The sequence below is a fragment of the Chiloscyllium plagiosum genome, unplaced genomic scaffold (genome assembly GCF_037043375.1).
Source record: "Chiloscyllium plagiosum isolate Xiang-an unplaced genomic scaffold, Cpla_swu_hap1 HiC_scaffold_2, whole genome shotgun sequence".
Taxonomy (NCBI): domain Eukaryota; kingdom Metazoa; phylum Chordata; class Chondrichthyes; order Orectolobiformes; family Hemiscylliidae; genus Chiloscyllium; species Chiloscyllium plagiosum.
In genome coordinates this window covers 69,578,125-69,593,606 of record NW_028270140.1, presented here as the reverse complement: position 1 = coordinate 69,593,606, position 15,482 = coordinate 69,578,125, and the positions used below count along the sequence as shown (strand labels likewise).

The following is a 15,482-nucleotide window of genomic DNA, read 5'->3' as shown; positions in this document are numbered from 1 at the left end:
CACTCTGTCCCCTGGGATCCTTCTACCAATTACCTTAAATCTGTCACCCCTGGTAATTTCGCTAGGGGAAACAGGTCTTCCCTGTTCACTTTAACCAAGCCTCTTCTTATTCTGTAGGCTTCAATTAATTTATTCCGCAGCCTCCTATGTTCTAAGGAAAATAACCCTAGCTTATCTGGGTATCTAGCATACCTATAATTGTCAAGTCCTGACAACATTTTTTTAAGTTTTCGCTGCAGACTCTATACACCAAATATGTCCTTGCTGTAATGTTGTAACCAGAACTGTATACACAATTTCACCCACAGACTAACCAAGGTCTTATAAAGTTCCAGCATTACAACGCTATTACTTTCATTACGTAATCCAATATTCAGCTGTCTCCTGCAATGAAATTGCAATTACTAAAATCCATATAGACAATATCTACTGCATCACTTTCATCAATTCTCCTTGTTACTTCCTCAAAAGATTCAACAGGTTAGTAAGACAAAACTTTCCCTTAACAAAACCATACTTACTTACCTGATTAATCAATGCCTTTTGAAACAACATTACACATTTTCCTATCATCAAGGTTGGACTGAACATTCTATAATTATTTGACCTTTCTCTCACACACTTTATAAATACTGATATAACATTCATAAATCTCCAATCCTCTGTTACCCCACTTGCATCTCGTGGGATTGGAAAATAATCCTCATTGTATCCACTATTTCCTCACTGGCTTCTTTTAATAGCTTATAATGTAATTCATATAGCTCTAATGATTTATGCTCTTAAAGAGTTATGTCCTTCCATTACTTCTCTTTTCATTGAATATTTCACACTCCTTGTCATTAACAAAAATGTTTGCATCACTCCTCTGTTAAAAACAGAGACAAAATACTAATTTAGAAGACACATTTCTTCATTCAAATATAAACATATCTCTTTCCTTATTTATCCTCTTGCTGTTAGTGAAACGATAAAACACCATTGGATTTTCCCCTAATTTGGCCAGACATTGTTTTTGTATATTATCTATGCCTTCCTAATTTCCTTTTTCACACACTTTCTATACTTCCCTAAGTTTCCGAAAGAATTACTATTTTTGAGATTTTCTTAGGGTCTATTTTTCTACTTTATCTTGCCCTCCATGCTTCTGGATAAACAGGAGGCTCAAGATATGGCAGTACCACCTTTTCCCTTTGTAGGGACATGTCTACACTATGACTGTAAAATCTTGCTTTTGAATACCTCCTACTGATTTGTATTGATTTTTTCCTTCAAGAGGCTGTAACCAGTCCACTTCTGCCAGATCACATCTCAGCTTCACACAATTTGTCTTCTCCCAATTTAGAATTTTTATTCCTGTTCCATCTTTGTCCATTTCTGCAATGATGCTAAATCTAATTGTATTACGATCATTATTTCCCAAATGATTATCCCACTGCTACTTCATCCATCTGCTCAACTTTTTTTGCATAAGACTAAATCTAGAATTAGACTGACTCTTGCTGGGTTGGTTATGTGCTGGCAAAAAGATTTCTCGTGACTATAAAAATAACTGCTTATTGTTGCCAATTTTACTTGAAAGTCACCTGCAAGATTTCCTGTTCTGAGGCCTGTATGCTCATCTGACCTTTCACTCAGCACTTCTGTTCTCAACCCCAGGCAGTCTTGCCCCAACTCTTCTCCCTCTGCGACTGTAGCTCTCAATCCTGTCTCCTGACCTGCCTTCTGGCCTTGCCTATTGCCCCTAGACCCCAGCCTTGTCTCTCTTCGGGCCTTGCCTCTTTCCAGGCACTGCATCTTGGGTTTTACCTCTGCTCTCAGGTCATGTTCCTCAGGCCTTGCGTCAATGCCATGCCTTGCGTCTAACCCTACCTTTGAGAAAGTTATGAAATACGTATAGAATAAATTGAAGCTGAATTTTCAAACCATGATGCTAATTCATGAGCCCTTTGTTCTTAACATTTTGTGGAGGATAAATTGTGAATGTAGCAGTGCACTGAAAGCCAAGTGTCCCAAGTAAGTTGGCTCTCATTAAGCAGAGGTGACATCTCTAACTCAGGCACATTCAAAGGATAAAAAATGGATACCTACCCAAGGACTTTCTGAGTACCTTAGCCATAAGGCTAGTAGGACAGACAAATTTCTGCATCAAGGATACTTGCAAGGGTGCAAAGAATGCCCCAAAATATTGATTTTCATACTTGTGAAACACTATGTAAACAACATCTCAATGTCACATCTAATAACTGCTTCTTAAGCAGCACTTGGGACAGAACCTGTTGTCTCAGATTGATCTTTTCAGCCATCAGCAAAAGTGCACCATTGGAAGCTACCCCAAACCCAATGGATTTGATTCGCTGCTTGTCAATCATCATACCTACATGGATGGATGCTGCTGACAATGACAACATTAAACCTCACCTATTTGCAGAAACAATGTAATAAACACTCCTGACCCCAGGTCCAGGACTGCATCCCTTTAATTATTAGTCAAGAACTGTCAAGGACTACCATCTAATCTAAGTCCAGAGAAGAAATAATGCCCAACTTGGGCTCATCAAACAGCCTCAACAGCATCAGGTCATTTAGAATATGTTAATATTTACAATATTATATCCATACAGGTAGTTCTCCGATAACCACAATGGCATTCTGGCACAACCCCGCACTGCGGAAAAATCATGCTGTAGAAATAGTGCTTAAAGAGCTGGTGATGTAATCATGTTACAGCCAACACACGTTTTAAAAGTGCATGCTTTAGAAACTGTGTCCCCAATTTGTAAATCACATAATAGTGAATTTGCATTAACAAAATGCACATTATAGCAGAATGACCTGTATCAGGAAATGCATAAATCATTGTTGTAACTAAATCCATTTTAGTACATCATCAAATAAATAGTCACATCATTAATTTCTATTCATTAATACCTTCAATCATAATTATCAGTATTTAAGATTTAATTGTCAACAATGCAGAGGGTGATACGTGTATGGAATGAGCTGCCAGAGGATGTGGTGGAGGCTGGTACAATTGGAACATTTAAGAAGCATTTGGAAGGGTATATGAATAGGAAGGGTTTGGAGGGATATGGGCCAGGTGCTGGCAGGTGGGACTAGATTGGGTTGGGATATCTTGTAGGCATGGACGGGTTGGACCAAAGGGTCCGTTTCCGTGCTGTACATCTCTATGACTCTATAATAGGTATGAATAACTGACATTAAGTAATGAGCCTGGCATAGCTACGTACAGTAATTTAGCACTAACTTGCTAATTATAAATTGGAACCACAAGAGATGGGGGAAATACTAAATGAGTATCTTGTATCAGTGTTTAATGTGATGTATTGAAACATATAAAAGCGGATAAGTCCTCAGGACCTGATCAGATATACCCTATACCTCTGTCGGGAGCTAGGGAAGTGATTGCTGGGCCCCTTGCTGAGATATTTGTATCATCGATAGTCACAGGTGAGGTGCCGAAAGGCTGGAGTTGGCTAACATGGTGACACTGTGTAAGAAGGATGATAAGGACAAGCCAGGGAACTATAGACCAGTGAGCCTGACATCATTGGTGGGCAAGTTGTTGGAGGGAATCCTGAGGGACAGAATGTACATGTATTTGGAAAGGCAAGGACTGATTAGGGATAGTCAACATTGCTTTGTGCGTGGGAAATCATGTCTCACAAACTTGATTGAGTTTTTGGAAGTAGTAACAAAGAGGATTGATGAGGGCAGAGCGATGGATGTGATCTATATGGACTTCAGTAAGGCATTTGACAAGGTTCCCCATGGGACACTGGTTAGCAAGGTTAGATCTCATGGAATACAGGGAGAGGACTAGCCATTTGGATACAGAACTGGCTCAAAGGTAAAAGACAGAGGGTGGTGGTGGAGGGTTATTTTTCAGACTGGAGGCCTGTGACCAGTGGAGTGGCACAGGATCAGTGCTGGGTCCACTACTTTTCATTATTTATATAAAATTGGACGTGTAGTGGACAGCAAATGAAAGTTACCTCAGATTACAATGGGATCTTCATCAGATAGGCCAATGGGCTGAGAAGTGGGTAGTGGAGTTTAATTTCAATAAATGTGAGGTGCTGAGTTTTGGGAAAACAAATTTTAGCAGGACTTATACACTTAATGGTAAGGTACGGGGGAGTATTGATGAACAAAGAGACCTTGGAGTACAGATTCACAGCTCCTTGAAAGTGGAGTCGCAGGTAGATAGGATAGTGAAGAAGGCATTTGGTATGCCTTCCTTTATTGGTCAGAGTATTGAATACAGGAGTTGGGAGGTCATGTTGTGGTTGTACAAGACATCGGTTAGGCCACTTTTGGAATATTGCATGTAATTCTGGTCTCCTTCCTATTGGACGGATATTGTGAAACTTGAAAGGGTTCAGAAAATATTTACAAGGATGTTGCCAGGATTGGAGGATTTGAGCTATAGGGAGAGGTCGAATATGCTGGGGCTGTTTTCCCTGGAGCGTTGGAGGCTGAGGGGTGATCTTATAGAGGTTTACAAATTCATGAGGGGCATGGATAGGATAAATAGACAAAGTTTCTTCCCTGCGGTGGGAGTCCAGAACTAGAGGGCATAGGTTTAGAGTGAGAGGGGAATGATATAAGAGAGACCTAAGGGGCAACTTTTTCACGCAGTGGTCGATACATGTATGGAGTGAGCTGCCAGAGGAAGTGGTGGAGGCTAGTATGACTGCAACATTTAAAAAGCATCTGGATGGGTATATGAAGGAAGGGTTGGAGAGATATAGGCCAGGTGCTGCCAGGTAGGAATAGATTGGGTTGGGATATTTGGTCAGTATGGACGAGTTGGACCGAAGGGTCTGTTTCCGTGCTGTACATCTCTATGACTCTATGACTCTATGCTGTTAAGCTGTGCACCTGGGATTGACATAATAGTGACATCAGTTTATGACCAACTTCATAAATCAATGGCAAGTTAACAGCTTTAAATGACTTCCTTTAACTTAGCTCAGCTTAACACTCACCTGCTTTCATTAATTTCCTAATCATTTATAGCTGGAGAAACATCTTTAATAGCTTCTCTTCTCACTCATTTACCAAGAACTCTGGTGTAACGCTCGTGCATCCTTGCTTTCACCCATTTTATATTTGTATGCTATCTCTTGGTAATATTGTACGAAAACACGGCATCAGTTTTTGCATGTCAGCTCACAACATCTCTACCATTACTGGCCCAACATTCACTGGACCAGAAAGTTCTTCCAACTAAATAACAGGAATAGCAAAGCCATGTGCTTGGATTCCTCCACAAACTCCATTCCTTGTCACTAATTCCATCCTTTATCCTAATAAATGTCTGAAGCTGTACCAAACCACTCGCAATCTTGACATCATAGCCAACTATGAGATGAGCAACTGACCACATATGTCTCCATTCTAAGATTACCTACTTCACCGCTGAAGCAATGGCTGACACTATTCCACCGCAGCTCATCCATGCTTTCAACTTGACTACACCTGGCCCACCTTCCACATTCTGCCCCTTCATAAAAATGAGGTCAGCCAAAAACGTTGCTGTTCATGTCCTAATTTGGACCAATCCTATTCACCAACATCCCTATTCTTTTATATTACAGTTGAGCAATGCCTCTCTAATTGCAAACAGCCAGGTATATGTGCTCCTCCAATCTGGCCTTTTCACCATTCTTAATTTTTATCACGGTGCTGTCAAAGCCAGGCTTCTATCTGCCAAAGGCCCTGTTCCGAAGTTTCTTCTCTAAATCTCTCAGCCGTGATACCTCCATTAAGACATTCCATAAAACACACATCTTCAACATGCTTTTAGTCATCTATCCTGATATCTCCTTTTTTGGCTCGTTGAAAAATTTTATTTAATAATCTTACCATAAAGCACTGTGGGATATTTACTACATTAAAGGTGCTAATATAATATAAGGTACTGTTATACATATATTTTTAAGTTAAAATAGTTCAGCTTATAACTAACATGCCCACACTATTAACAATTAATTACATTCAAAGTAGAAAACCTCTGAACTTACAGTCCTAAATAAAGCAACAAAAAGCAGAACATTAGCTTTTGTCTACTTCCTGTTAATTCAATAGTAAGAAAAAACAGCTGGTATTCTGCCAACCTATACTTAGTAAATTTTAACACTTCTAACCTGTTTTAACCAATTCTTTAATGAGTTCTTCCTTCATACGAATATTGATGGCAAGTTCCCTTATTTTCTGCTTGGAATGCGCCACATCCTTGTCTGCAGTCTTCAATTTCTTCATGTTTAACACTTGGCTCTGTCGCAAACGGTCAGCCTCAGAGGAAGAATTCTGTTGTGGAGCTACATATTCAAAAAAAAGAAAGAAAATAATTTTTAAAATAAAGTAAACCAAATACTTATACAGAAGTAGTTGAGTTAAGTTATGGCGTGTGATGTACCAACGTAGAGACTGCTCCCACCACTTTCAATCTCAACTAACCTAGCACTGCTGCCTCACAGTGCCAGAGACCTGGGTTCAATTCCCGTCTCGGGCAACTGTCTGTGTGGAGTTTGCACATTCTCCCAGCGTCTGTGTGGGTTTCCTCCGGGTGCTCCAGTTTCCTCCCAGAGTCCAAAGATGTGCAGGTTAGGTGAATTGGCCATGATAAATTGCCCGTAGTGTTAGGTGTAGGGGAATGGGTCTGAGTGGCTTGCTCTTCGGAGGGTCGGTGTGGACTTGTTGGGCCGAAGGGCCTGTTTCCACACTGTAAGTAATCTAATCGAAGCTGCATGGAGGAGGTTAATTTTGCAAATAGAAGAAAGTATGAGAAAGAGTCCAAATACATTATCTTTGCATATCTCATTGTGCATAACTGAAGCATAACATTGCCATATTTATGCCAATCTATTGTTTTAATATTCCTTCCAAAATACAGAAATTAGTAGGTCACTCAGCCTTTCGAGTCTATCCCAACAATCAATAAGATCATCAATAATCTAGATGTCAACTCGATTTATCCATCTTTCCAACCTTTACATTGTGATTTGATAAACACCTGACAATCTCAGTCTTGAATTTATAATTGACTTAATATGGTGAAATCCAGATTTTCACATTTTTGTAAAAATGCTTCCTGAATTCATTCAAAGGCTTAGTCCTAATTATAAGACCTGTCTCAGTTTTTCCCTTCATTTAATCTGTATATATACTTCAGTTATTTCTGTTCCCATTGACCTAACTTACAGGGGATCCTAATTTAAGCCAACAACAAACCCCAATGTGCAATTCTCTAATGCTTCATAGAAATAATTGATCGGAGAAAACTTGAAGAGATCTTTAAGGAATTCAACTTCTCACATCCCATTAAGCATTCCCATTATATCCCTACTTTGTTTGTTCATGTGGTCAGGTAATGATGTATGAAATGAAGAAAATGAAAGAAAAATCTACATAAACAAAATAACGGAAACAAACAAAAATTACTGTTGCAGTAGAGTGAATTGAAATTTACTGGTACTGTACCATTACATAATGGATTAGAGGGTGTTTATAATTTCTCAAACTATGCACATACCTTTCCCTGAGTCCAATTCTGTTTTGTTGTCACCCTTTTCTTGATTGTCCATACGGAAACCTTTTTTGAATAACTTTGAGTTGTTAACCACATGGGATGGTTTTTGAGTCCAAGTATGTTTTATTCGGTGCCTAATATAGCAGAAAATGACTTTATAATTTGGTTTAAAAATAAAATTATTGTATTTACCATAAGCAAAATTTTATCATGTGAATATTTTGATACAATACACCACATGCAAGTAATCACAGACGTTCTGCACCAGACTGGAATTATTCTACAATACAATATAGAAAGTATCGGGGTGATGTGAAAAGGGAAATTACGAAAACAAAGAGAGGATACCAAAATGCATTAGTCAATAAAGTTACTGAAAATTCAAAAGGTGTTTTATCAGTAGATTAAGAGCAAGAGGATGACCAAAGAAAGGTTTGCGCCTATCAAAGGTATACATGGTAACTTGTGAGTGGATGCAGAAGATGTGAACTGAGTTCTAAATGAGCATATTTTCTCTGTCTTCATAAAGTTCAGGGATGATTCAGATATTCTAGTTGAAGTTGAGGACTGTGAAATATTAGATGAAGTCAACATAATGAGAAGTACTGGAAAGACTGACCTCTTTGAAGGGGGCATAAAACACTAGTGCTGGATGGAATGTACTGTAAACGTTTTGAAGAGGCCAGGGAGGAAATAGCAGGTATGAAGATCTTTTTCCAACCTTCACGAGATACAGATGAGGATTGGAGATTTGTGACCATTGTACCATTGTTCAAAAAGAATGCAAGGGACAGGCCAAGTAATTATAGGTTGGCCCTTCCAACCTTGGTGGTAGAAGAAGCTATTAAAATCAATACTGAGAGATAGGGTTAACTGTTCAGTGGAAAAGAGTAGATTAAGTGGGGATAGTCAACATAATTTTGTACAGAGAAGCTCATATACTACTAATTTAATTGAATTTTTTGAGGAAATACAAGGAGGATTGATGAAAGTAGTGTAGCGGATGTTGTCTGTATGGATTGATTTTATTAAGACATTTGACAAAATCCCACATGGAAGATTGTTAAGCAAAGATTCAGGTCCATGGAATGCATGAGATTGTGACGATATGGATTCAAAATTGACAGGAAACAAAGGACAAGAGTCGATGAATATTTTTGCACAGTGGTGTTTCACGGGGCTCAGTGATGGGTTGCTTGCTGTTTATGGCATATATTAGTGATTCAGATTTAGATATGGATGATATATTGGGAAACCTGCAGAAGACACAAAGAAATTGGCTTAGTACTTGATAGTGAAGAGGATGACTGATGATTGTAGAATGGTATCATTGGTTTGGTTGACTAAGTGGAAAATTGACAAATATAATTTAATCTGGAAAAGTGCAAGATAATTTGGTGAGTTAGAGTAAATAGAGCAAAGGAATACACAATAAATGGGAAGGTATTGAGAAGTGTAGGAAAAACAAGAAACCTTGGATTGCATGCGAACAGGTCCTTCAACATAGCAGGACAGGCTGATGTGATGTTAAAGAAGGCATATAGGATACTTTCCTTCATTGAGTGAAGTATTGAATGCAAAAGTGAAGAAGTAATATCAGAACTGTACAAGACACTGGTTCGGCCACAGCTGAAACATTTGGACAGTTCTGGTCACCACATGACAGGAAGGACATAATTGCTGTACAGAGGAAATGTACTGTAATATTGCCAGGGCTTGAAAATTGCTGATTATGAGGAAGGATCGGATAAATTAAGATTGATTTTCTTACTGCAGAGGCGACTGAGGGTAACTTAATTGAGGTACACAAAATAATGAGGTGCTTCAATAGAGAGGTTGGGGAAGACTTATTTTCCCTAGTCCTAGTCAATTATCAAGAGCAATAGATTAAAGATGATTGTTAGAAGGATTAGAGGGGGCATGAAAAAACTTTACTTCAACCAGGGGAGGATGAGAAATGCTCAACTCATTTAAAAGAAATGTGACTCTGTGCCTGAAGTTAGCAATTTATATTTTTTCTACCTTGAAGGCTGCGTGTTTATGTTTTCTTTCTTCTTTTCTTCTTCCTCACCATCACTATCATCATCTAATTTATGACGAAGAACCTCATCGTGCTCTTCAAGGTGATCAACTAACATCTGACTGCGCATTCGAAAACTTGCCACCACTCTATCAAGAGCATAAGAAGGGGGGCTTGTGTGCACCTGTCCAGCAATAACAAAAGTCTTCAGTAAATAAATGTTCACAGATATTGATGTTACATTTTATTGCAGATCCTGTGCCTGTAATAACAATCGATTGTTATATCTCACACGACCTACATAGAGTAGTCATTATTGCACCATTGGTTCATAGATTAGTGCTAACGAACAAACAGCTGTACTGAAATGGATTTATTTTTTTGAAAATGCACAAATGTTCAAACAACATAATAAACTCTGATTTATTCAATTAATTAACAATAACTTGAGTTGTTAGAGGTGGCAGGACGGATATAGAGAGTAGTAAACAACAGAATTTTGTTATGGACCAGACCGAATCCCCTTCAAATAAATCAAGAGATCGCCTAGACCATAACCCTTGTCTTATTTAAAGGCTAGCGTAAGGTGTCGTGTTCCAAATATAATTTGATTGATCACACTATTCAGCTTTAAGGAAAACACACTTTATTCTTAAACCCAGTTAAAACACAAACAAAATAAAGAAGAATTGGTATAACTTTAACTTATTAGGAAACTTAACAGAATTGTTCCAATATAGTAACATCCCATCAACACACACCTGGCACAGGCAAATTCAGTAAAATCGAGTGTGTCACATGCAAAGTTTCTACAGTCCAGGAGTAAAGAACACCAAGAGAAAATGTGGGCAGCGACACAGAACTTAAGTTTTTCTGCTGTGGCAGAGAGATTTATAGCAACTTCCTGAACCAACTTCAAAACCTCAACATTGAAAGCTATATTAAACCCTGGTTCTGTGGGAGCCAGCCTTCACCTATTCATGCTGCATCTGCTGTTCTAACATCTGGTACTTTCTTATTAACCAACTCTTGACCAGGCCATACATTTGTTTGCAGCTCTTTAGCTTCTGCTGGGATCTCCTTTACCACTTTAATAAACCCCACTGCTTATCCTGTTTTACCAATCTGTCTTCCCAATGGTTTTCTTAAACCACCAGCACTGCGACTTCATGTGTTCTACTTTGCTATAGTGAAAACACCTGATGATTTTTTATTTCTCTTCCATGCTCATGGGTTTATTTTTTAACTTGTGGTAAACTATCTTTCCCACATACAATGAGATCTCCTTTTCCTTTACGACTTGAAGGCTTCTCCTTTCCCCAATTTCTATCCCTGACAGAATGAAACTGGTGTCAGAAGCCAAACTCTGATTTATGAACTAACTCAATCATTTGTCATTTTGACTGCTAATCTTGCAGCTTTAACTCTCTGCTCTTCCCTAGGAGTTCTCACTACTTTGGGGAGTGAACCTTGAAAATCTGATCTATTTTCAATGCCCTTATCCACCTACCAAAGTTACTTTGTTTGATCCTTTCAAACTCTATGAATGCTTGGTTAAAAACGAATGAAAGAACTGTGGATGCTGGAAATCAGAAACAAAAACAGAAACAGAAATTGCTGCAAAAGCTCAGCAGGTCTGGCAGCATCTGTGGAGAGAATTCAGAGTTAACGTTTTGGGTCCAGTGACCCTTCCTCTGAGGGTCTGATTTTTGTCCACAGAGGCTGCCAGACCTGCTGAGCTTTTCCAGCAATTTATGTTTTTGTTGTTGCTGTTGTTGTGATCCATGTGTACTTGTCTAGGTTCCCTCAGCTTCCTAAAGTGTCTAAGTTTCTGGCACAAGTTCATATGCATACAAAATTGTTTTTTCTTTCACCTCATTATATTCCCCAGATAATTCCTCTGATAGTGATGCATCACTAGCTTGAACTATTATTTTGTTTGAATCACCAAAACCCACATGATCATGGACCATTTCATTTGTTTGATAACTTTCTCAAATGAAATGAAAAGATTTCTACGTCCTTCTCATCAAAATTTGATAATACTTGGACACTTATAAACAGATCCCTTCAGGTTTTTGGCTATGATTGGGTTTGCTCTTCATTACTGCCCTCATCACTGCTCCTACCTTCTACCTTTACCATTTCAAGTCGACGTTCCTCTTTCATTGCCAACTTCTGAAGTTCAAAAATCTCACTTTCTCCCTCTCTTCTCTCTCTTTCTCCATTTATACAGCTAGGGCCATCCTGTCGGTTTCTTTCTCCACTGATTTTAATGGGAATTCAAACTCTTTGTTTTCCTTTCTCCTGCCAGGGCTATTCCTTCCTTTTCTTTTTTCCATGCCATTGCTTCTAATTCAAGCTATTTCATTTGCAATTTAATTTTAGCAATTTCAGTTATTCTGATTGCATTCCTGGCAACTGTAAACGCTAAGCTATTGCTGCGATTATCTCCCTTTTCCTCTCAGCCACAGGCAACTCCAACTCTAGCTTGCTTGCTAATACAAAAAGTTTTGCCTTACTCACTTACTGTAAACCCCCCCCAAATGACTTCTTCCACAGCTAGGAAACTTGTGGCCATTCTTATATAAGGCACACCGTATTTAAACCAACTGAATGCAACACCCACAAAATACTCACCATTCACCACTCACTGTCTTTGAGTCCAATAATCCTCTACCCAAACTAGAATTTGAGATTTTGATCCCGATAAGAGCCCCCAATTTGTTATGGAACAGACCAAACCCCCTTCAAATATATCAAGGAGATAGTCTATACCCTAACTTCTATCTTATTTAAAGAAAAGTGTAAGGAGTTGTGATCCAAATGTAATTTGATTGGTTACACTACTCAGCTTTAAGCAAAACATATTTTATACTTATACCCAGTTAAAATATAAACAAAATAAAGAAGAATTGGTATAACTTTCACTCTATTGGAAGACTTAACAGAATAATACATTACTTAACCACTGAATAGTAACTGTTTCAATATAGTGACATCTCATCAACACATACTGGGCAAAGGCAAATTCAGTAAATTGATTGTCTGTCCATGTGATGTTTCTCCAGTCCACAAGAAAAGAACACCAGTAGAACATTCAGACAGAAAGAGAACTCAAGCTTTTTGCTGTGGCAGAGAGATGTATAGCAGCTTTCAGAACCAACTTCAAAACCCCAAGAATTGAAAGCCAAGTTGAAACCCTGGTTCTGTGGGAGCCTGCCTCCACCCATTCATGTTGTTTCTATTGCTCTAATTTTAAAAAAGGGCCTCACAAGCTCTTTACTTTATTGGCTTGGAAGAGATAACTCACCACCTCTGTCTCAAAACCTCTCTTCAAACAATAGGACAAAATACACCTCTCAAAGCCATGATATCATTACAATTTTTTCAATAAATCTTGTAAAAGTAGCAGTATCCGTCTATTGGACTTGGACTCTGGAAATAACATGATTTTATTGTGCCAATGATAAACTCTGTGTGAGATGGCCTCTGCATATTTGCACAGCTGAAAACTTCATCAAGGCCCTTTAAGTTTCATTTTCATAGAAGATTCTTGCACTTATTTTAGAACACACTTATGAAATTATTAAGATTAGTTCCATTGTGAGCTGCAAATACTCACTGTGGATTTTAGCATTCTAGGGCTAGTTTGGTCAGCAGTTCTTAAATTGATAGTCATGGGCTATAAAAAATATATATATTTTAAAAGTACTTATTTTTATTATGTGGAGCCAAGAGAGCAGAACCTCTTCCTGTGGTATGAAACCTGAACACACCACCTTCCTTATTCTTCAACCAAATCCCACTCAAGACTTAATTATCACATGTTTCATTGCCCTGAAGCATCCATGTTGTGGTTTTTGCTGGAATTAAATATTTGATCAGTTATGCACCACTTTTAGACTGTGAATGTACTTGTGCATCTTAATATCTTGTTTACCTTGTTCAGCTTTTTTCACGATATCTTTTCTTTCATACTTGCTGTACAATTTTTATTAGCGACACTGAAGTAATATTATAATGGATAGTATTGTTAGCTTCATTATTAGCCACAAGTCACTGAGTAAGTTGCTGAGGACATCAAAAGAAATTAGTAGAAAAGAGAGAGATTCAGCAGCATGAGGAAACCTAAAGAGAATTTAGCCAGAAGTGGGAGTGATGAGACTTCGACAGCATATACCACAGAGTCGAGAGTGTGGTGCTGGAAAAGCACAGCAGGTTGGGCAGCATCTTAGGAGCTGAGAGATAAATGGGAGTGGGGTGGGGTTCAGAGGAAGGTAGCTGGGAAGCAATGGGTGGATGAAGATGAGAGAGAAGGAGTGAGGTCAGAGGGTGGAGTGATGGATGGGTCCAGGGAGCAGTGCTGAGTTGGAGCTTGGGACTGGGATAATGTGGGAGGAAGGGGAAATGAGGAAGTGTTGATATACACATTTATTCCGTGTGGTTGCAGGGTCCCAAAGCAGAATACGAAGTGTTCCTCCTCCAGGCGTCGGGTGGTAATGGTTTGGCAGTGGAGGAGGCCCAGGACCTGCATGTCCGTGACGGAGTGGGAGGGGGAGTTGAAGTGTTCAGCCACAGGGCAGTGGGGTTGGTGGGTGTGGGTGTCGCCAGAGACTAACCACAAACATATGCTATAGGGCCACTGACTCCCACAGCTACCTAGACAACACCTCCTTCCACCCTACCTCCTGTAAAAACACAATCCCTTATTCCTAACTCCTCCGCCTCCGCCGCATCTGTTCCCAGGATGACAAATTCCATCTCAGAAAGTCCCAGATGGCTTCCTTCTTCCAACTTCCCTTTCTGTGTGGTTGACGATGCCCTCCAGAGCATTTCCACTACTTCATGCACCACCACCCTTGAACCCCAACCCTCCCAATGCAACAAGGATAGAAGCCCCCTGGTCCTCACCTTCCACCTGACCAACCTCCGCATACAATGCATCATCTTCTGCCACTTCCACCACCTACAAACAGACCCCACCACCAGAAATATTTTTCCCTCCCTACCCTTATCAGTGTTCCGAAAAGACCATTCCCTCCGCAACTCCCTCGTCAGGTCCACATTCCCCACCAGCCCACATCCCATTCCTGGCACCTTTCCCTGCCACTGCAGGAACTGCAAAACCTGCGCCCACACCACTCCCCTCACCTCCAACAAAGGCCCCAACAAATCCTTCCACATCCATCAGAAATGTACCTGTACCTCGACCAGTGTCATCTACTGCATCCGTTGCCGGTGTGGCCTCCTCTACATCGGGGAGACAGGAGGTCTTGCGGATCGTTTCAGAGAACATCTCTGAGACACCTGCACCCACCAACCCCACAGCCCCGTGTGTGAACACTTCAACTACCCCTCCCACTCCGTCAAGGACATGCAGATCCTGGGCCTCCTTCACCGCCAAACCGTTATCATCCGGCTCCTGGAGAAGGAACGTCTCATATTCTGCCTTGGGACTCTACAACCACACGGGATAAATGTGAATTTCAACAGTTTCCTCATTTTCCCTACCCCCACATTATCCCAGTCCCAAGCCTCCAACTAGTCACCACCATCTGGACCCTTCCATCACTCCCCCGTCTGACCTATCTCCTTCTCCCTCATCTTCATCCAGCCAGCACTTTCCCAGCTACCTTTCTCTGAACCCCACCCCCTTCCCATTTATTTCTCAGCCCCGACCCACAAGCCTCATTTCTGATGAACGGCATATGCCCAAAACTCCTGCCCCTCAGATGCTGCCTGACCTGCTGTGTTTTTCCAGCACTACACTCTCGACTCTGAGCTCCAGCATCTGCAGTCCTCACTTTCTGCCAGCATATACCACAGAACAGTAAACGTTATCCAGCAATGTTTATTGCTGACCCAAAACCCACCTTTCCTTGTTTTATACCCACTCCACAA

General features: G+C 40.0%; 1 protein-coding gene across 4 annotated transcripts in view; it reads right to left on the bottom strand.

Moving 5' to 3' along the window:
• The window catches only part of LOC122561287 (kinesin-like protein KIF27), a 146,206-nt gene that overhangs the window by 82,855 nt on the left and 47,869 nt on the right, over window positions 1–15,482 (bottom strand). For all 4 annotated transcript variants that reach the window (XM_043712943.2, XM_087997660.1, XM_087997662.1 and 1 more), the window contains 3 exons: window positions 9,581–9,762; window positions 7,562–7,692; window positions 6,174–6,347 (listed from right to left, as the gene is read on the bottom strand). In XM_043712943.2, coding sequence (XP_043568878.2) covers window positions 6,174–6,347; window positions 7,562–7,692; window positions 9,581–9,762 — 487 coding nt within the window. The remainder of the gene's footprint in view (window positions 1–6,173; window positions 6,348–7,561; window positions 7,693–9,580; window positions 9,763–15,482) is intronic.